This window comes from Cibotium barometz, chromosome 28, assembly GCF_041138505.1.
Source record: "Cibotium barometz isolate CiBa-2024 chromosome 28, ASM4113850v1, whole genome shotgun sequence".
Lineage (NCBI taxonomy): Eukaryota > Viridiplantae > Streptophyta > Polypodiopsida > Cyatheales > Cibotiaceae > Cibotium > Cibotium barometz.
The window spans coordinates 19,898,471-19,922,167 of record NC_141073.1 but is presented as its reverse complement, the minus strand read 5'-3'; the positions used below and the strand labels follow the sequence as shown (position 1 = coordinate 19,922,167).

Genomic DNA, 23,697 nt, shown 5'->3' with positions numbered 1-23,697 from the left:
TCGTTGTCCGATCCGGAGTGCGCTTGTCGATCACGCATGATCCGCCAGTGCCCTCCTCGTCTTCTATTGACCCTGCCTTAGGACCCAGTGAGCCCGCAGTGGCTGCAGTAGAGCAGATGACCCCTTTCTGGCCAATGAGCCAGATGACATGAACACCAATGTCGTCGAGGCGACCGAGAAGGACCTCTTGGAATATGAAGATGACGATTATGACCTATTGGACCCTACCAACATCTTGACAGAGAGACGGAGCTCTCTAGTGGACTTTTTAAATATCTTAATGCAAAATTGAACAATATGGGTAACATCCAGGCTGACTTAGTCATGATGCTACAGAGCATCTCCACATGGTTAGACACACTGACAGAGCCACCTCGGTTAGTACTTCGACTCCTCGTGAGTACAAGCCGATGTGCCTACAAGGCCGTCCGTACAGACAGCTTCGTCGTTATTGAAAGACTTGAAGCTACCTAGTTTTGGTGGCAAGGAGAAGGAGAGAAAAAAGGACTCGGTCAACATGTTTCTAGCGAAGTGGTCAGACTTGCACGTGCTGTGACAGCAGCCTAGCCGGGTGTGCAGCCCGTAGAGGCTAGCCTCTCATTAACCGACAAAGCGTACAAATGGTGGATGAGTTTGACAACTCTTCATCCTGTCACTTGAATGGAGTTTAGAACGATGTTTTGAAAAGAGTTTTTGCCTATTAATGAGGCGGAGAGAAGCTGGGAGTTATGGGACAAGTGCTCGATATGGAGAACAAATCCCTGATGTAGTACATCTCAGACTATAGGGAGATAGTACTCAAGCTAAAGGGGATCGATGCATTCCAGACATTGCGAGGCTTTAAAGGAGGCTTCAAAGATGATTACCTTGAGTACGTAGAGCCCTTACAGCCTAAAGACTTAGCAGAGACAATTAAGTATGCGCAGATATTTGATGACATCAAGTGCCGTAGTGCAGGTGTGGTGGTTCAAGCAGGGCCGAGGGTAGTGAGAAGAGGAGGTCAGGCCTTAAAAGAAAAGGGTTCCGTAGTGATATACAGGGGGATAGGATGGACCAGGGAGGAGAGGGTGTTCATTGGTCTAAAAAACCGCGACCATCCAGGAAGAAAAGAGACAGTGAAGTCCAAAAGAAAGAGCAGTATATTAAAGCGCAAAAGGAAAATCGCTGCTTTAATTACAATGATGTAGGGCACACGAAGGCTGAGTGTCCAAAGCTTAAAGCCAGTATGAGGAGTGGCAACGAGCCCAATAGAGATGGTAAATCCTCTAGGCAGTTGCATACAGACTTACAGTGCAAAGACTCCCTCTCAGTTCCGCAGAGTTCAGAGAGGTGACAATGTGTCATTGTGATGAGCATCACGCTTGTTCGGTGACACCAGCGATGTGGCAGCCTACTGTAGGTCTGCATGACAATGGTGCGCATGTATGGCACCATAGGTGGGCGACCATGCTTATAGATTAAGCCACTCCGAGGCACAGGAGGTGGAAAAACAATTGACAGAATATTTGAACAAAGGCTATATTCAGCCTAGTTCAAGTCCGTGGGCATCGCCTATTCTTCTTGTAGTAAAGACGAAAGATGGATCTATGCGGATGTGCATAGACTATAGGGCTCTTAATTAGATAACGATTAAGAACAAGTATCCGATGCCACACCAATGGTATGCAGATGGAGCCAAAAAAAGTAGAGGCTATTCTTAAATGGCCAGCGGTGGCGAAGAATCTCAAGGAACTGCAGATTTTTCTTGGCATGTCGGGATTCTACCGATAGTATGTAAAGGACTACACAAAAATCACAGTCCCGTTGTGACTGTCCAGTTAAGGTCAAAAACTAAAAACATTAGTTGGGGAAGCCCAACAGAAGAGCTTTGATAAGCTCAAGGTGGTTGTAGAGCAGTTGCACATGTTTTGACTATTGTCAATCCAAATGAGCCGTTTGTCTTGGAAACAAACGCTAGTGATGAGGCCATTGGGGCCGTACTTATGCAAAGGGGACGCCCAATTGCATTTGAGAGTAAAAAGTTAGATCGTGCGCAGCGTAACTACTCGGCTTACGAGCGAGAGTTACTAGCGATAGTTCATGCACTGAAAAAGTGGAGACACTATTTATATGGTGCTCCTTTTAAGGTCCGGACGGACCATGAAAGTCTAAAATGGCTTTCAAGTCAAAGTGAACTGAAGGGTAGAAAAGCTCGGTGGTGGGCAGAGATTCTACAGGAGTTTGACCTTCAGATACGTTACCAGAAAGGTAAGTATAACGTGGTGGCAGATGCACTTAGTCGCATGCCATAGATTAATGAACTTAGTTTCACAGTCTTCAAGAATGATTTCTTGGAGTCACTACGCGGTTTATGTGAGCACGATCCATCTTTTAGAGAGGTCTAGCGTGCTGTACGTGTACGCACTTCTTCACAGCCGCAACCATATCTCTCATTGGCACGGATTGCTAGTCCGGAGAGAGACAGGCCGAAGGTGCAATGGGAAAGGAAGCGAGAGTTAGTCCGGAGAGACTAGCCATGTCTTCTGGGTATAGTTTGGAGCCAAAGAGCTCTGACGTAGGCCCTTTATCACCTTTGACTGCCACGGCTTCAAAGGGAGTTGAAAAACTTCGTCAGGGGAACAAATATGCTAATTACTCCATTGACAACGGGTACTTACTCTACAAGGGTAGAGTATGTGTACCAACTATTGGTGACTTTCGGGCCCAAATTCTTAAAGAAAGTCATGATAGTCCGAGTGCGGGTCATCCCGGGATTCAGAAGACCTATGCACTAGTAAAAAGACAGTTTTATTGGCCTAGTTTGTTTAAGGACATCCAGACTTATGTGCTGAAATGCAATAAGTGCCAAGTCAATAAACACGAACGTCTTAAGGTTGGAGGACTACTCCATCCGCTAAAGATTCCTAAGGGGAAATGGGAAAGCATTTGCATGGATTTCATTATTGGTTTACCCAAGATGAGTCGAGGGAATGACTCGGTGTGGGTGGTAGTGGATAGGTTAACTAAAATGGCAAAGTTTATCACCACGAAGAAAACTGTTTAAACGCCAAAGTTGGCAAAACTCTTTATTAAACATCTCTACAAGCTATATGGCATCTGCCCGCCACACCGTAGATATAGTGTCGGATAGAGATAGAAAGTTCAATAGTCATTTTTGGAGGGAAGTTTTCAAAAAGTTGGATACTACTCTGAGTATGAGTACGGCAGATCATCTGGAGTCTGATGGTCAAACTGAAAGAGTTAACCAAATTCTAGAGGATACGTTGCGTTCTTATGTTAGTAAGAAGCAATCTAATTGGGAAGAGTACTTGCCCTTATTGGAGTTTACCTATAACAACTCCAAACACTCAGCGACTGGATTTACACCATTCATGTTAATGTATGGATTCCAGCCGAGATCTCCGATGGCTGTAGGCCTAGAAAAGGAGAAGATTCAATCTGTCAAGGATTTCCTTGAAGATATGAATGATATGCTCAGAGCCACACGTGAGGGCATTCGTAGTGCTCAGGAGGATCGCGCTAAAACTTATGTGGATAAAGGATGTAGAAAGGTGACCTTTGCAAAAGGTGACTTTGTATTCCTCAAGGTTCCTGCGTAGTCAGAAACCATGAAAACACAAAAGTGTGATAAACTTTCTCCGAGATATTGTGGTCCTTTTGAAATCCTTAAGAAGATTGGGGATGTAGCATATAAACTTGAGTTACTAGAGAGTTTTCAAAAGTCCATCTTGTCTTCCATGTCAGTAAACTGAAGAAATCAGTTCACGGGTTAGAAAACGTAGTTTCTCCAAAGATTTTGGTGGACTTGATAGAGTCGCTAAAGATACCACATGAACCAGAAAACATTCTAGGGTATCGTGATGACAGACAAACCCGACATAAAGTGTACCACGAGGTACTTTTTAAATGGACAGACAGGGATGAGGAGATAGCTACTTGTGGGAACGCCGTAGTGCAATTTCCAAGAGGTTTCCCCAGTTTGTTTTCGAGGATGAAAACTCTTCTTAAGGGGGGAGTAATGTCACATAGGATGTAACGCCCGACGGTAGCCGGATGGCCAGGCAGGGCTTTAGCGTCAACACCTCGGCGGGAGCGCCGAGGATGTGAGCCATCCAGGGTTTAGTGGCATCCAGGGTTTAGTGGGAGAGGACACCCATGCGGAGCCATGGGCGGCCAGGCTAGTGTGGATGGTAGGCCACACACTATATAGCTTGGGGAATGAGGGGCAATCCTCATTCTTCCTTTGCACCAGCTGGGTGGTGAGCTAGAGGCCGTCCCCTTCTGTAGTAGCACCCATAGCGGCACTACGGAGATCTAACATTTACGTAGTGTCTATGAGGTACAAGTCTCTTGGTGGTAGTTGAACTTGAAGTATGGGGCCAAGCTATTGAGCCACCCAGGTGTTTTTTGCCTTCTATGTTCCAGAGACTTCATCTATCCCACCATCACCCATTTCCATGTGTCCCACCAGCTTCCCTACCCCTCTCACTTCCACTTTCCCTACCCTTCTCCCTTCCACTTTGCCTACTCCTAATCCTTTGGCTCCTACCATAACATGGCCTACTCCTATTCCCTCCACATAATAGACTGCACTGACATCCAGAATGCCATCTCCCCAACATGCAACAACCTTATAATCCCCACAAAAGTGGTGACAGTGCGAAGGAGGTGAGTAGTGGCCGTCACCTATGCTGACGGCCACCACTCACCTCCACATAATAGACTGCACTGACATCCAGAATGCCATCTCCCCGACATGCAGCAACCTTATAATCCCCACAAAAGTGGTGACAGTGCGAAGGAGGTGAGTGGTGGCCGTCACCTATGGTGACAATGCGAAGGAGGTGAGTGGTGGCCGTCACCTATGGTGACAAACGAGGTTTCGAGGGATGCTATGCTTTATTATACTCTTGATGAGGAGGGCGGACCTGTTTTATAGATGAGATGGGATGGAGGGTTTACTATAACTTCTGTTAAGTGATTAATCAAACTTTTGAAGATGCTTTCAACCCATAGGGGGAGAAAAAGGATGAAGATGCATCTATGATAAATTCGTGACTACAAGACACACGCATTTTTCTAGCCAATCGACTAGGAATCACATCATAAAGATACTGAACAATAGGAGGCCTCACTTATTAAGGAGGTATGCTAAAGAAGGAAAACAAATGGCTACCAATTTCTTAGTTAAAGGATTGGAAGAAGAAAAAGAAAGAAGCTAGATAGGGTACTCAATACCCTGAGTAAAAGGTGGCCCATGTGAGTGAGTTACAAAAGTACGGTGCAATAAAGTATGTTTCCAGAGGAAAGGCAACTTGTCTTGCACGATTTGTATGTTTCTTCTTTCTTATACATCACTAAGTTTAGTTCATGTCTCATGATGAATTTCATATCTTAAGCATGTAACATTAATTTTATATTAGGCTCATATATATTGTTTATTCGGTGTTTTCTATAGTATACCATTTACAATGCCATGTGGTCCGAAGGAAAACATTTTTGCACAAGTAGAGTTAACTCTAGGAGAAATACATAATATGGTGAGATTATGGCAAGTTTTGAGCAAGTGGATGGGAGAAAGCTTGATTATTATGGGATGATTGAGAGTATCATCAAGGTTGGATATAGGAAATTTGATATCTTCATATTGGATGTCAAATGGTTCAAGGATTTGGTGTCTCGCGGTCCTCAAGCAACTATGAATAGGCATTCAAGTGGGTTATGGCAATAGACTCAACAAAGTTTTGGCAACAGGAGAAGGGTCCCTTTGTACTACCTCAACATTGTGAACACGTACATCATGATTAAAAGTTTCTTATTCCATACTAACATTATATATTCATGCTTAATATTTGGTCACTCTCATTTTTAATAGGTTGAACTTGACATACATGCCAAGAAGCAGTGGTATGTTATATAGGTTACTCCTTCTTCAAAGACTATTTCGAAGAGGAAGACATTATTGAGCTTATGTAAGAGATGGGAGTACAAGATGGACACATTGAGGTTTGAAGTGGAAGATCAAGAGCATGTATACACGGGATTCAAGGATGCACATGTCGATGAGAAAAAATGAAAGATGTAGAGTATGAGTTATCACTTACAAATGTAGAGTATGAGTTATCACCTACCAATGTAGGTGAACGTGTCCCATGCACAAATGCAACATATGATGATATTTAAGGAGATCGTGATGATATTGATCAGGATGTAGAGTCCACTACTAGTAGTGGATTATATCTCTTTGTTGACATTGGAATGTCCATAGGTGGGGCTATGGATCTAGAGATAGAGTCTCGTTTGCATGTATGGATCTAACTCAAGACATGGTCGACGAGGCATCCACTTCTATTAAAAAATAAGCAAAGATGGATTTGTTATAAAGCAATGGTAAATAATAATATGTATATGTGTTGTTCTTTAATATTTTTACTTTGTGTTGGTGCATGTTAAATTGAAGCACAATAAAATGCTTCTTTAGCTTCTTTATTTCTTTATTTATTTTTTAACTATTTATAACTCAAAGTTGAGCCATTTTTGTATCTCAAGTAAAAGACTAGTGTTACATTATGTTGAGTGGCAGCATAAAAGTTTTATGAGTTGAACGGTCCTTTATTGTGGTTAATTTGCATCCCTAACTTGGACATCTTAGATTGGTGATAAGAAATAAAGTCACAAGGTGCACCCTCAAGGGATTCAGTGGTGAAATTTGAAACCTTCAAAGGGCACCAAAGCCCTTCAAACCTTCTAGAGAAGGCCTCTTTGAAATTAGGGGTGCGAAAAAGAAGACTACTAGTTTGACAATTTCTCACATTTTACACATAAATATACATATTTAGTTAATTTTTAAAGGTTGAGCTAGTTTAGGCCTTCAAATTGACGGTCAGGGTAGGCCTTGAAATTTTAGCCTTTTGAAAGAAATTATATACAAGAAAGTGGTTCTAACGGACTGAGGCGTGTAGTGAACCGTAAAGTACAAGGTTATATAAAGCGAAGATTTACTTCATTAAGGTTCTAGTAACCTTTAACAGATCGTCTCTACAAAACTTGGATGTTATAGATTCATCAATGCTTCAAAAGCCTCATTGGTTACCATTCGGACCGCTTATTCTGAGGCCGACGGCTATATCAACCGGAGCCCACGATAAGATTGTTGATGGGGATGAAGATGAGCTTCACGAAAAAGCCCACGAAGCCCATTACCACGAAGCCGACCGCTGTTCGGCAGGCGACTTTCGTGAACTCTGGCGACACGGGCAGACGAAGTTAGAGCTGCAGTTGCGTAAGTTACATTAATGCCCTAGATTACATGACGCGTATTTATACCTGTACGGTCTGGTTTGTGGCATCGCCTAAGGAAGCGCACGCTGTCGAGGGTGAAGTCCTGTATCGGCTTCACAGCACTACTCTGCACTGCCTGCACGGCGAGGTCTTTGATGGGCTGAATCCCGCGGACTGCGTCCATGATCTCGTATGTTGTGTCTCCTTGTAGAAAATTAGCAGCAGTTTATAACGATGATATTGCAACTGATTCCTTAACGAGGATGTGTGCGCTATATTAATATAGGCTGGTGCATATATTCAATTTGGGGCCGACTGGCTCTACGGCCAGCTTCCGACTAATTTTGGCGAGAAAGCCTGCGATCGTAATACATATATTGACGACTGCGAGTACCTCAATAGCTAGCCTCTTGAACACCAAGGCAAAAGACCTAAGTGCCATGGATCTACGTGTGCTGTAGCGTGTAGTGGCGAGACCGCGATTGCGTCGTCATGAAGGTAAAATCCACCCTCATGCAGGTCGTCGTGCTGTCATCTGGCCTTCTGCCCGGGGCCAGTTGAACCATGAAAGGTCTTATAATGTTTTGTGCGTGACGCCTGCCACCTTTAGACCAATAGCTCGTCCATGTCTTCAAAATTTGAAGTGCAAAACCAACCGTAACCCAAACTGACACGGGTACTTGCTACGTTTCCTATGAAGAACACCCACGCCGTGTGATAAATACATGACCCAAAATGCACCTTCGCAGATGCTTTCATGGACGTTTCTGCAGAAAAGGCAAACAAAAGAAACACAAAACATAAGATTCGCACAAGCAAGTTCACCTGTAAAGGAGATGTGCGAATCACCTCGAAAGGAGATGCTGAAAGGACGGCACTCACCTGCCGTGCTGCCATCAGCAGTGTCCGTGTTCGCCTCCTCTCCCACCGGCCTTGTAAATCCATATGCAGTGGCCTCCTTCTCGAGGCGATCACTAACCAACACACTCGTGCCTGCATCATCTGCACCATAAACTATACTACGGCTCAAAGACTCACCGTAGGATGCATCTAAACAATGTATCCAAAATAATCTACAAAAGGCCACTCACCGTTAGAATTCAAAGGCATACACCCCACACATGGCACCCATTGGGCCGTGGCACACCACTTCTAGAGTGCTTTGTCTTGGCTTCTCTCCAAGAGTTGTACTCGTACATGCCTGCCTCCACGAAAGACATGATGAAATCTTATTTTGTGGCTCGGACGGTGTCACGGTATTTCTCGCACATGCATTGATACAAAGCTTGGAACTCCACACATACCCTCATTAGCCTATATTTCTTTGAGTAAACCCTAATGTCAGGGGATGGCTTTAGTAAGCACTCTTGTTGGGACCTTGAAAGGTTCCAATGTGAGAAAATGACATCTACATTGGGGTGCTTTGAAACATGATGGTGGTTGAGATGTTCCAAGTTCTTGAGGTGACGAACATTGCCCTCGGTGGACAGACAGGGTGGGATCGTGCATACGTAGTACTTGTGTTACACCGGCCTTTGTATGCGGGAGTGCACCTCCCAGTAAAACGAAATAACATATCAATGTATACATGGACAACAACAAACCAAATTGACGAACAATAGACTCAAACAATTAGTATTACCGTGTCCTCATCCATGAAGAAGGGTGCACTCCTTTGGAGCATCTGGAATATATATCTATAGGATACGGGTATCTGGAATCTCTTTTGAGGTGCCCATTCACCTAAGATGTCAACATATAAAATTTACAGAATTGTGATGTAAAGTTTTCACATCTGACAGGGCCTCCTCACTATGATTGTTATCATCAAATACAAAATTGAGATTTGATGACAATATCTTGAAATAGAAGAATTACATCATTTATTTAGCAGAGAATCTCCATCAATATTTGAGTTTAATTTGATGGAAACCAAACTCCATAAAAGAGCTCAAACCTCTTGACCACCAAGCTTTCTCTCACCGCACACTCGCATAAGTCTTCCTTTGTAGAGGTTTGAACAAATTACATAAAATGATATACATATCTAAAATTTCGATCACTCTCAATAATATGCACATGAGTGAACTCAAAATTTACCGAAAGAGGACCTTATTTGATCATATTTCTTGAAAACGTGTGCATGACCAATTTTAGCTCGGTGGTTTTACCACCACCTAGGAAAACAACCCTATTAATAAGGAGACTATATCTCCTAGACAATGAAGAACTAGAAAATTTCTACACGACAACTTCCGAAGCCCTTTGAATTCTACACAATCTTGCTATTGAATTCTACACACTAAAACACTTTATCGCTAGTTCTGAAACCAAAGCCCTCTGAATTTTGCATATTTTTTCTCTTGAAGTCTACACACCAAAAAACTTTATCTTTAGTCCCAAAAAGCACGTGCATATTTGTGGCACGAAAAACTAAGCAAATAATGAGATGCAGATGACTTGCATACTAATTCGGAGGCTAGATTTGGGTAGTTCATATCAGATTGTTGTAAGTTTTCTTGATTATATATAGAATTGTTCTCTTTCTGCCTCAAAAATTTACATAAATTTCTATTTTCTTGAATTGTATTGTGATTATTGAGTCGAAGCCTCACACTAACAGACCGTCAAGCTAGTCGACTCCATTTGGTCAGTCTAATCTAGTACATGTAGGATTCAACAAAACGTATGTAAAGTTATGGAAATCATTATTTTGGTCAGAAATCAAAATGTATTGTAAATCATGTAGTAAGAGAGTGTCATTTTGCCAAAGAGTCAAAGTGGAACAGGGTGGTTGCAAGATCAGGGTGCCCAGTTTTGTCCACTCAAGCACCCTGTAAACAGTAAAAAAATACGTATTTGTTTACCTTTAGTGGCTAATATCTCCTAGTAAATGAAGGAATTTCGTTTCAAGTTCTTTTGTTAGAACATCGTATTCAAAGTTGGAAATATAGTTGCATAATTTGATTAAGCATTAGATAGTCAAAAGTCCTCATTTTCTTAGGTACAAAGTCAATGTATAGTTGTCAAGTCATTCTTTCCAAGGCTACTTGAAGAAATCTCAAGATGAAGACATATGTATATTTATATTTTTCTTGAAATTCAAAAGCATATGACTTCTCAAGTACTATATCAAGTATAATAACTGAGTAAGAAAAACTATTTTTCAAGGTCTAATTATTGAGGATAAGATACTTTGACGATTTCTTAATGGGGAGAGAATGTAACATACCTCTGAGATTAACCAAGTTATAATTAAAGATAATGCTACAAATTTAAGTAATGAATTCTAGCAGGTTTTCAGTGTTTTTTGAGCAGTAAAGATTGTAAGTGTTAAAATTAAGCAAAAATTAAAGATTGAGTTTTCAATTAGTTAGCATACTCAAACGAAGCCTTTAATTGTGTAGATGGACATGAAAATAAAAATTTGATAAAAAAGAAAAACGTGACCTATTTGTGGAGTCAACTTTCACATACAACCGATTTTGGCAATTCAGCTCGCGCTAGGTTGTAGACCATATGCATTTTGGTAATTTTAAGTATCCACATGACTAGTATCTTATAACTGTGCACAAAGTTATACCTATTGCAGATTGTAGGCCTGACAGTAGATCATCTGAGAGGCTTACCAAATCTACAAGAATATCTTCCATAACTTCTGGAGAGTAGACATGGATTCCCAATCAATCAAGACATCACAAAATATGTCAGGAAAGTACACAAACACTCTTTTTTTTATTTTGCTTTAAATTCTGTTGTGAGATTAAATAAATAAATTGATAAGCATGTATATGAGAGAATATGAGTTGAGGTATGGAACGCTTAACAGTTGAATTTATTAATTAAAAATGATCACCTTAGTCTAAAGACTCATAGAATAAACACTTTTGGAGATAAAGAATTAGAAAATAGAATATCTGACTAGTTTATGATGACTAGATTCTGGCTATTTTGTGAAGAGTTTATCTTTCCCTACATTTAGAATCAGATTTGGATGTAAACATGAAATTTTTAGTTGGAAAGGAACTATACAAGAGTGCACGAGACTCCAGAAAGCCAAAATTCCTTTCATTTTTGAGTTATTAGATTGCAAAGCGAGACACTTGGCTATTTTTGACAGTTTCATGTTAAAAACAAAACTATGGCTATTTTGAATGCTCTCAAAGAGACCTTAGAACTCATTTTCACTGAGATGTGCTTTATAGAGCATTAGAAGTCCTTAAACTCTGTAGTTTTTACTTTTCTCTAATTCCAAATAGATTGAAAGATATTACTCTCCCAAGGAGACAGTTATTAGGCTTTGCCTTTGAAATTGCTATCAAGATTGACTATCTTATGTATATAGACCGGATGGACGAACACATAAGCATAATTAAGACTTAGTTATAGTGACTAGAGATGACCTTGCTTGTTGGAACATGATAATTGATTATGTTAAAAACAAGGATTCCCTTGTGACTTCAAAGATAAAGAGAAGTTAAAGACTGTTTAAATTAAAAGCTTGTTTTATACTTGAAATTGATTGTGATTGATTTGAATATGTATGCCTTGAAAGATTATGGACAAGAGATGAGTGTGAGATGATATGTATGAGTTATGATTACTTTGTTTTGAGACAAATGATTGATATGCACGTGTATGATTGATTCATATGCATGTGTATGATGAGACTCGACGTGAAATTTTGAGATTCGGGCCGATTGTCCTTAGACAAGAAACGCCGGATAGAGAAGGAGCCATTTGGTAAAACCCAGAGTGGACTTGATTTACTAGAGGCATACATGGGATAGCTGCAATTTCTAGTGTGGAGGTTGGGTGGATGAGCATCGGAGAAAGCCCTAGATTGGCTTGGTTTTGGTCATTATGAGTAACCATGTTGTCGAGCATGGTGATGATAATAGAATCTTGAGATAGACACATACATTGGGATTGATTGACATGCTATGCTATAATTGATAGAGATTTACATCATATGAATGTTTGTTTGAGATTACATGATTCTTTGCTTATGTGATAAGAATCTTGGAAATGGCATGCATGCTTCTTATTTGAGAAGGTTGATTTGATTGTAGTGCTATGTAGAAATAGCACAATTAACTGAGTTTAATGTTTTCTTAGATTAATTTGTATGATTAAGATATGGTTAGATTCAGGACCGTCAGAGTTGGTATCAGAGCATAGGTTGGGCAGTCCCCACTTAATTGCAGATGTTGCAGGTCTTGGGTTACAATTGATATTATTATTATTTTTTTCTTGTGACACAGACAAAAGTTTATTTTCTTTAAAAAAATCTTTTACAATTTTGTTGTATTGTCACAAGATGGCTCACAAATCCATTTTATGATGAGAAGGCAAATTGTATGTAGAATAAGAGAACATAGATGTTGGAGATGGAGGCGATAGCACACGAGACACAAGATTGAATCCCCAAAGTGTGTGGCATACACACAATAGATGAGTATATATAGAGGAGATCCTAGGGCTATATATAGAGACATTCTATATATAGCCAACACTCCCGCTCAAAGAAGGGTCTCTAACTATGGATGAAAAAACCCTTGGGGGCTCAAGGGAAAAACCCACAGCTCTATATACACCTATCGCTATATTAAATTATTTTATAGTTACAAAGTATTATTCAAAGGAGCTACATCACTCACTCCCATATATACAATAGCCATGAATTCTGCGAAGGAGCTACATCACTCCCATATACACAATATCCATGAAGGAGCTACATCACTCCCATATGTACAATAGCCCCCATGAAGGAGCTACATAACTCCCATATATACTTCATCACTCTTATGTGAACAATAGCCATGAAGGCTTTTAAGGAGTCATCGTCATCCATCTTCATGTTGTCTTGATCCATTCATGTAGGTTGGGTGCGAATCTATCTTCGTGACGATGCCAAATAATATTTTTGTAGTCTCTTCTCTATATTGAAGCTGAACACAAATACAATCCTGATCCATAAACCCTGTAATATGGAAGAAGTCTCCATAACAAATGGAAAACCATTATTTTGTTATAGAAATATGAGATGTACACGAAAAGATGTACACAAAGAAATAGACATAAAGGTATCTATTATATGGTTGCTTAGGAATATAGTCCATCCGCAAGGACATGCATGACAATGTCAACTTGCTCTGATACCATGTTGGAGATGGAGGCGGCGATAGCACACGAGACACAAGATTGAATCCCCAAAGTGTGTGGAATACACACAATAGATGAGTATATATAGAGGAGATCCTAGGGCTATATATAGAGACATTCTATATATAGCCAACAATAGATGGGTCACATATTTGTTTCCAGAGATGATAGAAAAGGTGTGGCATGAAGGTCTATGTTTGGAACTATTGTTTAGAAAAGAGTCATGAAACTTATGAGTGCAAAAATAAGCTAGCATCACATGAGGTGCGTGAGAGATTAAATACAAGAGATCAAAAAACAAGGCAAAATGTGCAAGAGAATGTACGTGGATTTTCAATTAATGAAAATTCTCTTTGTGGAGCAGGAGGAAAAACTTCTATAGCTATGGCCGAGGATATTGAACAATATGCATATATCAATCCTGTTGTTCATGCAGGTAAGGCCAAAAACCAAGATTTAATTATCAATATTTCTATAAAGATTGTGAATAATGTATTTCAAGTGCTGAATAATTCAAGAACCATGCATATTTTTCAATCACTCCACGTGGTAAAATAGTTAAGAGTAACTAAATTTTACCAAAAGAATCTAATGGTAGAGCTTACTTCGAGAAAGTCATATACATGTAATCAGTATGTCAAGAATGTGTTTTTGGTTCATAGATGACCTCAAGTCAAAAGCTAATTTTTCATGTGTTGGATTTGGGAAGATATGATGCCATATCAGGGATAGATTGGTTAGTGCCTATAAAGACCAAGATATAGAAGTGGGTTTGCATGATTGCAGTTGATCATAGTAAAGATTATTACTCATATGGTCAAAGATGTGATGTAGAATTTAGAATGATGTCTGCTTTGCAGCAAAGCAAGAGAAGTATTTTATATAGTATATTGTTTTCTTATTAAGTAGTAAGTTATCATCATCATGAAGTAAATAAGTTTAGGTTGAAAAATCTATATCTATTGTTGAGGTTGCAAGTCCATAAATAGAAAGATTATGTAAACACATTTGTTCGTAAAGTTTGATAGTGTTTCACTTTCTAAGCTACTTAATTGAAGAAAGAATAGAGGATCACTCTCTTGTTAAAAACATTTGACTAAGTCTAAAGCTACAAGTAAAATTAAAATAAGAGTATACAAATTGATTGATTACGTTGAAGTTTAATACAATACAACGATAATATTTTTCATCAAATTTATTATTGTTTATTACCTTGTGATTCCAAGAGATCTTGTTTATGACACGGATAGTGACTGATTTCCAAGATCAAGATACTTTTGTAATGCCTCAAAGAGAGCACAATACTAAGAGAAAAGAATTCTATAGTAATTAGATTCTAAAAGATACAAGGATTACGGAGTATGTTTCGATTTTATCCAAGTGATAGCTAAGATATGCAAAATCAAGTTAAGAGCTTATTATATCAAGTTAAGATCTTAGACAAGCAAGTTGTCAAATCGTTCTTTCCAAGGCTAATTGAAGAAATCTCAAGACGAAGACATATGGATATTTATAGTTTTCTTGAAAGTCAGAGTATATGACTTCTCAAGTACTATATCAAGTATAATAGCTGAGTAAGAAAAACTATTTCTCAAGGTCTAATGATTGAGGATAAGATACTTTTATCGTTGAGGAGGACGACGATTTCTTAATGGGGAGAGAATGTAACATACCTCTGAGATTAACCAAGTTATGATTTAAGATAATCCTAAGTTTTGGATGCTACAGATTTCAGTAATTCTAATAGGTTTTCAGTGTTTTTTTGACAGTAAAGATTCTAAGTGTTAAATTTAAGTGAAAATTCAAGATTGAATTTCCAAATAATTAGTATACTAAAGGAAGCCTTTAAGTGTGTAGATGGACATGAAAATTGAAATTTGATATAAAAAAAGTAAAACGTGACCTATTTTTGGAGTCAACTTTCACATACATCCAATTTTGGCTATTCGGCTCACGCTATGTTGTAGACCGTATGCATTCTTGTAATTTTAAGTATCCATATGACTATATCCATATGACTAGTATCTTATAACTGTGCACGAAGTTATATCTATTCCAGATTGCAGCCCTAATAATAGATTTGAGAGGCTTGCCAAATCTAAAAGCATCTCTTCCACAACTTCTGGAGAGTAGACATGGATTCCCAATCAATCAAGACATCACAAAATATGTCGAGAAAGTACACAACACTCTTTTTTTAATTTTTCTTTAAATTCTTTTGAGATTAAATAAATAAATTGATAAGCATATATATGAGTGAATCTGAGTTGAGGCATGGAATGCTTAACAAGTGAATTTATTAATGAAAAATGATCGCCTAGTCTAAAGACTCATAGAATAAAAACTTTAGGACATAAAGAATTAGAAAATAGAATATTTGAATATTTTGTGAAGAGTTTATCTTTCCCTATGTTTAGAATCAGATTTTGATGTTAACATGAAAGTTTAAGATAGCAAGAAACTCTACAAGAGTCTATGAGACTCTAGAAAGCCAAAATTCCTTTCGTTTTTGAGTTATTGGAATGCAAAGTGGGGCACTTGGCTGTTTTTAACAAATTCATGCTGAAAACACAACTTTGGCTGTTTTGAATGCGCTCAAAGAGACCTTAGAACTCATTTTTAGAGAACCATCAATGAGACGTGCTTTATAGAGCATTAGAAATCCTAAAACTCTGTAGTTTTGACTTTTCTCTAATTCCAGATAGATTGAAAGATACTACTCTTCCAAAGAGACTAGTTATCATGCTTTACCTTAGAAATTGCTATCAAGATTGACTATCGTATGTATATAGACTAGATGGACTAACGCATAAGCATAGTTAAGACTTAGCTATAGTGACTAGAGATGACTTTGCTCGTTGCAACATGATAATTGATTATGTTAAAAACAAGGATTCCCATGTAACTTAAAAGATAAAGAAAAGTTAAAGACTGTTTAAAATAAAAGCTTGTTTTATACTTGAAATTGATTGTGATTGATTTGAATATGTATGCCTTGAAAGATTATGGACAAGAGATGAGTGTGAGATGATATATATGAGTTATTATTGCTTTGTTTTTAGATGAATGATTGATATGCATGCGTATGATTGATTCATATACATGTGTATGATGAGACTCGACATGTGAAATTTTGAGATTCGGGCCGGTTGTCCTTAGGCACGGAACACCGGACAGAGAATGTGATTTATGCACTCTAGGAGCCATTTGGTAAAACCCAGAGTGGACGAGATTTACTAGAGACATACATGGGATAGCTACGATGTCTAGTGTGGAGGCTGGGTGGACGAGCATCGAAGAAAGCCCTAGATTGGCTAGCTTTTGGTCATTATTATGAGTAACCATGTTGTCGAGCATGGCGATGATAATAGAATCTAGAGATAGACACATACATTGTGATTGATTGACAAACTATGCTATATTTATATCATGTGATTGTTTGTTTGAGATTACATGATTCTTTGCTTATGTGATAAGAATCTTGGATATGGCATGCATGCTTGTTTGTTATTTGAGAAGGTTGATTTGATTCTATTGCTATGTAGAAATAGCATGATTAATTGAATTAAATGTTTTCTTACATTAAGTTATACGATTAAGATATGGTTAGATTCGGTACCGTCACAGTTGGTATCAAAGCATAGGTTGGGCAGTCTGCACTTAATTGCATATGTTTTAGGTCTTGGGTAACTAATATTATTATTTTGTATTTTTTCCTGTGATACAAACATAAGTTTCTTTTCTTTAAAAAAGCTTTTGCAATTTGGTCATATAATCACAAGATGGCTCACAGATCCATTTTATGATAAGAAGGTAAATTTTATGCAAAATAAGAGAACATAGATGCGTCACATATTTGTTTCCAGAGATGATAGAAAAGGTGTGACATGAAGGTCTATGTTTGGAACCGTTGTTTAGAAAAGAGTCATAAAACTAATGAGTGCAAAAACAAGCTAGCATCACGTGAGGTGCATGAGAGATTAAATACAAGAGATCAAAAAACAAGGCAAAATGTGCAAGAGAATGTACGTGGATTTTCAATTAATGAAAATGCTCGTGCAGCAAGAGGAAAAGCTTCTGTAACTATGGCGGAGGAAATTGAAGCATATGCACACGTCAATCCTGTTGTTCATGCAGGTAGTAAGGCCAAAAATGAAGATTCAATTATTAATATTCCTATAAAGATTGTGAATAATGTATTTCAAGTGTTGAATAATTCAAGAACAATGCATAGTTTTTAATCACTCCACGTGGTAAAATAGTTGAGAATTACTAAATTTTACCAGAAGAATCTAATGGTAGAGCTTGGAGAAAGCAATAGACATGTAATCACTATGTCAAGAATGTGTTTTTTGTTCATAGGCGACCTCAAGTCAGAAGCTAATTTTTCATATGTTGTTAGCTTTGGGAAGATATGATGCCATATTAGGGATAGATTGGTTAGTGCTTATAAAGGCCAAGATATAGAAGCAGGTTTGCATGATTGGAGATGATCATAGTAAAGATTATTACTTATAGGGTCAAAGATGTGATGTAGAATTTAGAATGATGTCTGCTTTGCCACCAGAGCAAAAAAAGTATTTCATGTAGTACATTGTTTTCTTCTTTAGTAGTAAATTATCATCATGAAGTAAATAAGTATAGGTTGGAAAATCTATATCTATTGTGGAGGTTGCAAGTCCATCAGTAGAAAGATTATGTAACCACGTGTTCATAAAGTTTGAAAGTGTTTCACTTTCTAATCTCCTTAATTGAAGAACGAATAGAGGATCGCTCTCTTGTTGAAGAAATTTGATTAAGCCTAAAGATGCAAGCAAAGTGAAAATAAGAGTTTTCAAATTGATTGATTACGTTGCAGTTTAATAAAATACAACGATAATATTTTCCATTAGATTTATTATTTTTTATTAACTTGTGATTCCAAGAAATCTTTTTTATGACATGTATAGTGACTGATTTACAACATGAAATACTTTGTGTAATGCCTCAAAGAGAGCACAATACTAAGAGAAAAGAATTCTATAGTATTGAGATTCTAATAGATACAGTGATTACAGAGTATGTTGATTTTATCCAAGGGATAGCTAAGAAAAGGAAAATCAAGTTCAAAGCTTATTATATCAACTTAAGATCTTAGACAAGCAAGTTGTCAAATCATTCTTTCCAAGGCTACTTGAAGAAATCTCAAGATGAAGTCATATGTATATTTATAGTTTTCTTGAAATTCAAAAGCATATGACTTCTCAAGTACTATATCAAGTATAATAACTGAGTAAGAAAAACTATTTCTCAAGGTCTAATGATTGAGGATAAGATACTTTTATCGTCGAGGATGACGATTTCTTAATGGGGAGAATGTAACATACCTCCGAGATTAACTTAGTTATAATTAAAGATAATCCTATGTTTTGGATGCTACAGATTTTAGTAATGAATTCTAGCAGGTTTTCAGTGGTTTTTGAGCAGTAAAGATTCTAAGTGTTAAAATTAAGTGAAAATTCAAGATTTAGTTTTTAATTATTTAGTATACTCAAACGAAGCCTTTGCTTGTGTAGATGGACATGAAAATCAAAATTTGATAAAAAGGTAAAACGTGTGTCCTATTTTTGGAGCCAACTTTCACATACAACTGATTTTGGCGATTCGGCTCATGCTAGGTGTTGTAGACCGTATGCATTTTGGTAATTTTAAGTATCCACATGACTAGTATCTTATAATTGTGCACAAAGTTATACCTATTGCAGAGTTTGCAGGCCTGATAGCAGATCTGAGATTCTTACCAAATCTACAAGAATCTCTTCCATAACTTTTGGAGAGTAGACATGGATTCCCAATCAATCAAGATATCACAAAATATGTCGGGAAAGTACACAAACACTCTTTTTTTTATTTTGCTTTAAATTCTTTTAAGATTAAATAAATAAATCGATAAGCATGTATATGAGAGAATCTGAGTTGAGGTATGGAACGCTTAATGGTTGAATTTATTAATTAAAAATGATCACCTTAGTCTAAAAACTCATAGAATAAACACTTTTGGAGATAAAGAATTAGAAAATAGAATATTTGACTACTTTATGACTAGATACTGGCTATTTTGCAAAGAGTTTATCTTTCCTTACGTTTAAAATCAGATTTTGATGTAAACATGAAAGTTTTAGTTGGCAAGAAACTATACAAGAGTGCACGAGACTCTAGAAAGCTAAAATTCCTTTCATTTTTGAATTATTAGAGTGCAAAGTGGGACACTTGGCTATTTTTGACAGTTTCATGCTGAAAACAAAACTATGGCTATTTTGAATGCTCTCAAAGAGACCTTAGGACTCATTTTTAGAGAACCATCACTGAGACGTATGCATGTGTATGATGAGACTCAACATGTGAAATTTTGAGATTCGGGCCGGCTGTCCTTAAACAAGGAACGTCGGACAGAGAATATGATTTATGCACTCTAAGAGCCATTTGGTAAAACCCAGAGTGGACGAGATTTACTAGAGGCATACATGGGATAGCCGCGATGTCTAGTGTGGAGGTTGGGTGGACGCGCATCGGAGAAAGCCCTAGATTGGCTAGGTTTTGGTCATTAATGAGTAACCATGTTGTCGAGCATGGTGATGATGATAGAATCTTGAGATAGACACATACATTGTGTTTGATTGATGTACTATGCTATAATTGATAGAGATTTATATTATGTGAATGTTTGTTTGAGATTACATGATTCTTTGCTTATGTGATAAGAATCTTGGATATGGCATGCATGCTTGTTTCTTATTTGAGAAGGTTGATTTGATTGTATTGCTATGTAGAAATAGCACGATTAACTGAGTTTAATGTTTTCTTAGATTAAGTTGTACGATTAAGATATGGTTAGATTCGGGACCGTCACAGTTGGTATCAGAGCATAGGTTGGGCAATCCGCACTTAATTGCAGATGTTGCAGGTCTTGGGTAATTGATATTATTATTATTATTTTCCTGTGATACAGACAGAAGTTTCTTTACTTTAAAAAAAGCTTTTACAATTTTGTTGTATTGTCACAAGATGGCTCACAAATCCATTTTATGATGAGAAGGCAAATTTTATGCAGAATAAGAGAAGGTAGATGGGTTACATATTTGTTTCCAAAGATGATAGAAAAGGTGTGGCACGAAGGTCTATGTTTGGACCCGTTGTTTAGAAAAGAGTCATAAAACTTATGTTTGGACCCGTTGTTTTAGGAAAGAGTCATAAAACTTATGAGTGCAAAAACAAGCTAGCATCACATGAGGTGCGTGAGAGATTAAATACAAGAGATCAAAAAACAAGGCAAAATGTGCAAGAGAATGTACGTGGATTTTCAATTAATGAAAATGCTCTTTGTGGAGCAGGAGGAAAAAATTCTGTAACTATGGTCGAGGAGATTGAAGAATATGCATATGTCAATCGTGTTGTTCATGCACGTAAGGCCAAAAACCAAGATTCAATTATCAATATTCCTATAAAGATTGTGAATAATGTATTTCAAGTGCTGAATAATTCAAGAACCATGCATAGTTTTCAATCACTCCACGTGGTAAAATAGTTAAGAATTTCTAAATTTTACTAGAAGAATCTAATGGTAGAGCTTGCTTCGAGAAAGCAATATACATGTAATCAATATGTCAAGAATGTGTTTTTGGTTCATAGACGACCTCAAGTCAAAAGCTAATTTTTCATGTGTTGGCTTTGGGAAGATATGATGCCATATTAGGGATAGATTGGTTAGTGCCTATAAAGGCCAAGATATAGAAGCGGGTTTGAACGATTGCAGATGATCATAGTAAAGATTATTACTCGTAGGGTCAAAGATGTGATGTAGAATTTAGAATGATGTCTACTTTGCAGCAGAGCAAGAAAAGTATTTCATGAAGTATATTGTTTTCTTATTAAGTAAAAAGTTATCATCATGAAGTAAAAAAGTTTAGGTTGGAAAATCTATATCTATTGTTGAGGTTGCAAGTCCATCAATAGAAAGATTATGTAAACACATTTGTTCGTAAAGTTTGATAGTGTTTCTTTTTCTAAGCTCCTTAATTGAAGAAAGAATAGAGGATCTCTCTCTTCTTGAAAACATTTGACTAAGTCTAAAGCTACAAGTAGAGTGAAAACATGAGTTTGCAAATTGATTGATTACGTTGAAGTTTAATACAATACAACGATAATATTTTTCATCAGATTTATTATTGTTTATTAACTTGTGATTCCAAGAGATCTTGCTTTATGACATGGATAGTGGCTGATTTACAAGATCAAGATACTTTGTGTAATGTCTCAAAGACAGCACAATACTAAGAGAAAATAATTCTATAGTAATTAGATTCTAATAGATACAGTGATTACGGAGTATGTTGATTTTATCCAAGAGATAGCTAAGAAATGCAAAAGCAAGTTAAGAGCTTATTATATCAAGTTAAGATCTTAGACAAGCAAGTTGTCAAATCGTTCTTTCCAAGGCTACTTGAAGAAATCTCACGAGGAAGACATATGGATATTTATAATTTTCTTAAAAGTCAGAGTATATGACTCTTAAGTACTATATCAAGTATAATAGCTGAGTAAGAAAAACTATTTCTCAAGGTCTAATGATTGAGGATAAGATACTTTTATTGTCGAGGACGAGGATTTCTTAATGGGGAGAGAATGTAACATACCTCTAAGATTAACCAAGATATGATTTAAGATAATCCTAAGTTTTGGATGCTATAGATTTCAGTAATGAATTCCGACAGGTTTTCAGTGTTTTTTCAACAGTAAAGATTCTAAGTGGTAAAATTAAGTGAAAATTCAAGATTGAGTTTTCAATTAAATAGTACACTCAAAGGAAGCCTTTAAGTGTGTAGATGGACATGAAAATTGAACTTTGATTAAAAAAAAGTAAAAAGTGACCTATTTTTGGAGTCAACTTTCACATACAGCCGATTTTGGCTATTCGGCTCACACTTTTGCATTCTTGTAATTTTAAGTATCCACATGACTAGTAACTTATGACTGTGCACCAAGTTATACCTATTCTAGATTGCAGCCCTAAACAAAAGATTTGAGAGGCTTGCCAAATCTACAAGCATCTCTTCCACAACTTCTGGAGAGTAGACATGGATTCCCAATCAATCAAGACATCACAAAATATGTCGGGAAAGTACACAAACACTCTTTTTTTAAAAAAAATATTTTGAGATTAAATAAATAAATCGATAAGCATGAATAGGAGAGAATCTGAGTTGAGGCATGGAATGCTTAACAGGTGAATTTATTAATAAAAAATGATCGCCTAGTCTAAAGACTCATAGAATAAACACTTTATGAGATAAAGAATTAGAAAATAGAATATTTGAATATTTTGTGAACACTTTATCTTTCCATATGTTTAGAGTCAGATTTTGATGTAAACATGAAAGTAGCAAGAAACTCTACAAGAGTGTATGAGACTCTAGAAAGCCAAAATTCCTTGTGTTCTCATGAAAGTGCAAAGTGGGGCACTTGGCTATTTTTGACAATTTCATGCTGAAAATACAACTTTGGCTCTATCTTGGCCTTTATAGGCACTAACCAATCTATCCCTAATATGGCATCATATCTTCCCAAAGCTAACATATGAAAAATTAGCTTTTGACTTGAGGTCTTCTATGAACCAAAAACACATTCTTGACATATTGATTACATGTATGTTGCTTTCTCGAAGCAAGCTCTACCATTAGATTCTTCTGGTAAAATTTTGTAATTCTTAACTATTTTACCACGTGGATTGATTCAAAACTATGCATGGATCTTGAATTATTCAACACTTGATAGGAATATTAATAATTGAATCTTGGTTTTTGGCCTTACTTGCATGAACAATAGGATTGACATGTGCATATTCTTCAATCTCCTCGGCCACAGTTACAGAAGTTTTTCCTCTTGCTGCACGAGCATTTTCATGAATTGAAAATCCACATACATTCTCTTGCACATTTTGCCTTGTTTTCTGATCAATCAATCACAATGTATGTGTCTATCTCAAGATTCTATCATCATCACCATGCTCGACAACATGGTTACCCATAATGACCAAAAGCTAGCCAATCTAGGGCTTTCTCCGATGCCTGTCCACCCATCCTCCACACTAGACATTGTGGCTATCGCATGTATGTCTCTAGTAAATCTCGTCCACTCTGGGTTTTACCAATTATCTCCTAGAGGGCATAAATCACATTCTCTGTCCGGTGTTCCTTGTTTACGGACAATCGGCCG

General features: G+C 37.3%; 1 protein-coding gene across 1 annotated transcript; it reads right to left on the bottom strand.

Moving 5' to 3' along the window:
* Positions 1–7,128: 7,128 nt before the first annotated feature.
* Positions 7,129–7,465, bottom strand: LOC147622623 (protein transport protein Sec61 subunit gamma-like). The gene is made up of 2 exons (XM_086822594.1): positions 7,327–7,465; positions 7,129–7,244 (listed from the first exon to the last, which is right to left on the bottom strand). The coding sequence occupies exons 1-2, from the start codon at positions 7,463–7,465 to the stop codon at positions 7,129–7,131; spliced, it is 255 nt and encodes an 84-aa protein (XP_086678720.1).
* Between the last annotated feature and the right edge of the window lie 16,232 nt (positions 7,466–23,697).